Consider the following 5,265-nt stretch of genomic DNA (forward strand, 5'->3'; position numbering starts at 1 on the left):
CATGTGCCCCATGGGTTTTCAAGAGATGTCCGAAGATGGTCATTACCAGTCGAAAACTGATGGTATAGTATAGGATGGTTGCCATAGCGACAGCATCAAGATTCATTATGTGATCAATTAAAGCTTTGTGTTTTATGTACACTGGCCCAAAAGAATAAGCTTCGTCGTTACCACGCTTGTCTTACCATCGACTAATGTATATTTGAACTCCGCAACCATCGATTGTTGTATCGTTGGCACAATCACTTGATGCCCTGGAGGCTCCCTACTCGAGAAACAATGTGTAGTATGTATGCACACTATAGTCGCGATTGTCACTGCTACATGCCTTTCCCGCAGACTACACGGCTCTTTAACGGCTTCTTCCCGAGGCTTGTACACCGCCAACATTCAGCCTCCCCTCTGCATGAGTTACGCGCATCAAACCAATTTCACGAAGCGGAGGTACTCCTCACGACGATGTCCGACCCATTACAATCAATCTGAGATTAGTTCAGAAAGATAAATCTATTCATCCTCGTTTGCAAGCGCAAACTCAATAACCACAGCAACAATCAACGACTGAGCTACGTTACGTCGAAATATGAATTTTTATTGACTCGGATCCAGCAAAACGCTTAACTCGCCGCGGTGCAGCACTTAACCACTTATGTAGTTAAGCCTATAGTTCATCAGTGAGCAGAACCATCTTACCTTGTGAGCACTTGCTGACCGTGCAGGTCATGGTTTTCTAGAAGTACCGCTTGCAGCTGGATCAACAACAGTAAAGTGACCCCTTTCATGAGGACTGTACCTATGTCTCCTGGTATCAACTCGATCGCTGGGTGAAGTTGGCTGGTCACCCATTTTAGGCTATTTGAATCAGCTTGAATGAAACAGACGTCGGGCTTGTGCGTCGCCTATCGCTTGATACATTGTAGTATGGAATATAACATCGCGGCGGGCGCCGACCCAACATGAATCTCCGTAAATTGCCCTGCTCATACCCATGGGCCTGCCAGGACAGCGACCGGGTGAATCTAAGCTTGGTACAAGGCCAGGTCTTACAACTAGTATTAAGAGCGCTGAGCTGCACGATCATGTCTTTTGCCAAGAAACATATCCAGAAGGTTTGCCGTATCATAATTGTCAAACGGCACCAGTAAAATATGTATTGAATAGAACCTCAATTTATCAAGAGATCGCGAAGTGATGGCAGTCTCTGACTCTACTATGGCAAAAAAACCGCCCCAAGATCCGCCCCACGGTGAAATGGGCTTCTCGATTATCATCGACAGAGCCGAGGGAGGGGGCTTGCGTCCTTATTATGCCATAAAGATGCGTCGACTATCTCGAATAATCTCAGCGTTCTTCCGTCGCGGTTGTCGTTCGTCTTTCTAGCGTGATAATAGAGATGCACAATCAAATTGTCTCGCTTGAGGTCTCATGAGCAAATTAAATTGGAATGCCGATTCAGAGCAAAATGTTAGGGGTTTCTTGCGAGACAGATCTCTAGAATTTCGCTCATCTTTAACAGTATGCTTCGCATCCGGCTAGATTATGCAAACGCACTACGGCTTAAGTAAGTCCCTACGAGACAGTTTTGCATTTGCCGAGTAGTATAGGAGTGTAACCTAAAAAATTTTTTGAGCTTTCTATGAAAAATGAACATTGTCCTCAAAGTCTCCAAGCTTTTTGTCAAATACTGTTTGTGTATGTCGTCTAATAGCATTTAAAAGGCCTTTGACGTTCACATGGAACTCACTTGAAATTTCTGTCGTTGGCATCTGTATGTCGCTTTGTGCTTCTCGGCATTCAGCGAAAGCGTCTTATACTCGGCGCGGGATGCTTAATTTCATTAGGATAAAATTGTCAATTCTGCTGCAGAGAGTGGCCGTGCTAGTACCAGCATGTTGATCATCTTCATAGAAATTCACCGTCAGGGACAAAATCGTAGAACCGATGTCAGCTGGCAAGGGATTCTAAGAAGTATTGATGAAAATTGATATAAGGTATGTGGACGTGCATTTCAACCTTTGTTAGGGCAAACTTGATGAGTGCGTGCGTGTCGCTTCGGCTCCATGGTTGCTTGATATATGTGCCTCTGAAGATGTCATTCACCACGCTATTCACACGTCGGAGTTGACTATCTGTCTGGGGATGGTCAGCTGTAGCCAACTCTAGCCTGGCACCAACAACCACGAGGAGAATTCGCCAAAATTTGGCTTAACAATTGCCACGGGCAAGTCATATTGATTGACGACACCATGTTATCACCGACCGAATTTGGTGTAATCATGTTCTCTATTCGTCTTGATTGCTTGAAACAAATCTAGGGATATTAATAAGACGTCGACGTCACTGCCCATAATAACGGCCTGAAGCACAAAAGATACCATCAATCTTTTGTGCTTCCTATATTTAGGGGCACTGACAAGCGTTCTGCTCCAACCTTAGCTAAGTGTTTGAAGGTCGATTTTTGTCAATGAGCAGCCTTGGGCAAGATACAGTAAACCAAATCTATCACCATGATAGTCCCTAATTTCAACATATTTTGTGATTGATACTGGTTCCTCTATTTGAGTGTTCCGTCTTAAGGAAGCTCGTGAATACAGTACGCATTGATCAACACCAACGCGAGGCAAAAACATAGATTGATCACTGCTCAGGTGAAAATGTGCGAGTGAGGTGGTGACATTTCAAGTTAAATTTGAATTCATGAAAGTGATAGTTTTATCGAGATTAACGTAAAGGTTGACGCAAGACATTGTAAGTGTAAGCTAAGGCCAAAAATTATGTTCGGCAATCGATATGTATTCTGGAGAGGCTCGAACGGACCGCTAGTAGAGATTGTACCATCAATGTATTGGTTGTGACACCGACAATTAATTATTATCTATCATCTAAGTCGGCTTACCTGGCGATCTAATCACGATACGGATTCGTGAATTACCAATCCGTTTGGTGATTGACCTCGCATAAAATACAACGACAAAGCATCATTCGACCCTAAAGCAGACTCTAGCGGTGATCGTTGATGCCGAGGAGCCAAAAAACGGATCGTGGCCGATGCTTGTGTCAGCCTTTGTAATGGTTACCACTTTTTATAGCTCCCGTGTAGAACGGATTGTGTAAATCCTGACAATTGACCCCGCAATTACGCTCAGACGGTATTTTGTATTTGATTCACAGGAGCGTCACTTCTTGTTGTTTGATGGTCAAAACCAAAGTTGAAAGTTTATCATGTTCATATATCTTTCTTATCCTCATATTGGCATATCTATACCAAATTACTCTGCCATAAAAACATACAAATTGTTCAGTACACCATTAAAAAAGGACGAAGGGATGTAGGTGCTGGCTAGGTACTCTTCAGTAGGCCCTAAACATCGTGTATCTCAAGTAGGTCATTTGGGGAACTTAATCTCTCAGTCATGAAACCACGCTTTGAGCACACAACTTGGCTCAACTGACTTCGTTCTATCTACGAACGCAAGCTAACACTGATGCACGTAAATACAAAAATTTCTGAAACATCGCTCTTCAACAGTATCAAGTAACAATACTCCTGAGATCAACAGATGCCGTTCGTAATCGCAGGTTAATAAGTTGTTTTTTAAACTTCGATACATATTGACATGCGTTTCGGCTGCGATCGATCGTAGTGCAAGTTTCAAACTAGCGACAAACTAGAAATAACGGCACCACCATTGCAAGTCCTTCTGGCTCTGTTGACCTAACAATCCCGGATAATCGCTGAAGATCAATAGCACATTATCTTTGACGTCTCTTTTACAGATGTGACAACAAATACAATCAGCTGACGGCACCCCTGAAATAACACAAAATTCACATGATAGGAACGTGGACACGCCGAGTTTCAATGAGCTTTTAGGATCTACCACATGCGAGTATTACGGCAACGCACAGTAGTTAAGAGATCATCGTTTTAAACTCAGCCGAAATAAGATCAATTACATCCAGCATGACTAAAGATCCGCATTTTAGCAAACCTTGCTGATAGAAGGATATGCTTCAAATCAAATGTGATTTCTACTTTTCTTAAAAAAGTCTGGGCGGGTTACACATTACCCTACAACAATATTGCAGCCTGTGTCGATACTAGAGACGGGCTTGCCGGCATTTGGAAAATAAGAGCTCTCCACCCACGCAGTGAGTCCAATTCTTTCTATTTTGACTGGTAATTAAAAGCATGAGAAAGCCAGTGATAAGATTTACAACAGCCAGTAATTCGATTAACTTATCCATTATTCGTCAAAGCAGGTTCAAGCTTAATACTTGGATGCACAGCTTACAAACTCATACTTTGGCTCAAGTGCTTCTACCGTTTGGTGGTAGAATTGACTCTTAAATTGTAAAACGGGTATTAACGAAATATTAAAAAAATTGCAGTGATTTACGGCGTCACTGAAAATGGTTATTTTGGACGCGATGCGGTTAGCGAGCGAAGTGAGGAATGCGGCAGCGGTGTAAGCACCAGCAAAATTCTTTCTAGAGCCTCCGTACATGTTTTGTGGACGAAATTTTCGCACGATCAATCACCCGTTTCTAAGTCCTTGCATTTCTTAAAACACGGACATTTTTTTTATGAAAAGGCTTAAATACAATTATCGTTAATATTTATGTAACATAAGAGTAATCCAAACTTCAATACTCTGCTCTATAGAGTCTGTATGAAAAGCTTTTCGTCCAATCAGCGAATCAGACCAAAACGTTTCAGCATTTTTCAACATTGTGTGATTTTTTCACAATACTCCTGGAGCAATTATGACTGCAAAAAAAATAAACTTCGTTATATATTGACATCATTTTGACTGCGCCCGATCGTGGTGCAAGTTATCGAACTAGTGCGTACACAAAAATTAAGGCCGTACTATTTGATAGTCCTTAAGGGTCTGCTGACCGTGCAATTGTGGCTCCTTCTGTGATACGTTTTGAGCAGATACAATTAGTTGGCGACTAAAATATCATACGAGGCAATGATCGTGAGCAAAAATTGAAAAATGACCTTGTAGCTGACGTATGAACTTGGAGCTATTTACTTTCTGTGTTGAGCTAGAAGAAACGTGCAAAGCGTCTGAAATGTGCTTTACAAACTGGTTCGATTCGCACAAACCCAAACCTTAGTGATGGGATATACCTATGTTGTTGCAGCTTATCTTGACACCGATAAATCAGGGCATCACTTCTAATACAGTTTCTTGTTCTGTATACCATTTCTAATGACACCAACACATCGTATATAATACTGTATCGTAATGGTAT

At 42.0% G+C, this 5,265-nt stretch overlaps 1 protein-coding gene across 1 annotated transcript; it reads left to right on the forward strand.

The window, feature by feature from the left end:
* Positions 1–988: 988 nt before the first annotated feature.
* Positions 989–1,380, forward strand: PHALS_01923 (uncharacterized protein; the record flags this gene model as incomplete). The annotated part of the gene is made up of 2 exons (XM_024716406.1): positions 989–1,109; positions 1,190–1,380. The coding sequence occupies 2 exons, from the start codon at positions 989–991 to the stop codon at positions 1,378–1,380; spliced, it is 312 nt and encodes a 103-aa protein (XP_024582008.1).
* Between the last annotated feature and the right edge of the window lie 3,885 nt (positions 1,381–5,265).

This window comes from Plasmopara halstedii (genome assembly GCF_900000015.1).
Source record: "Plasmopara halstedii genome assembly, contig: Scaffold_1651, whole genome shotgun sequence".
Taxonomy (NCBI): Eukaryota; Oomycota; class Peronosporomycetes; order Peronosporales; family Peronosporaceae; genus Plasmopara; species Plasmopara halstedii.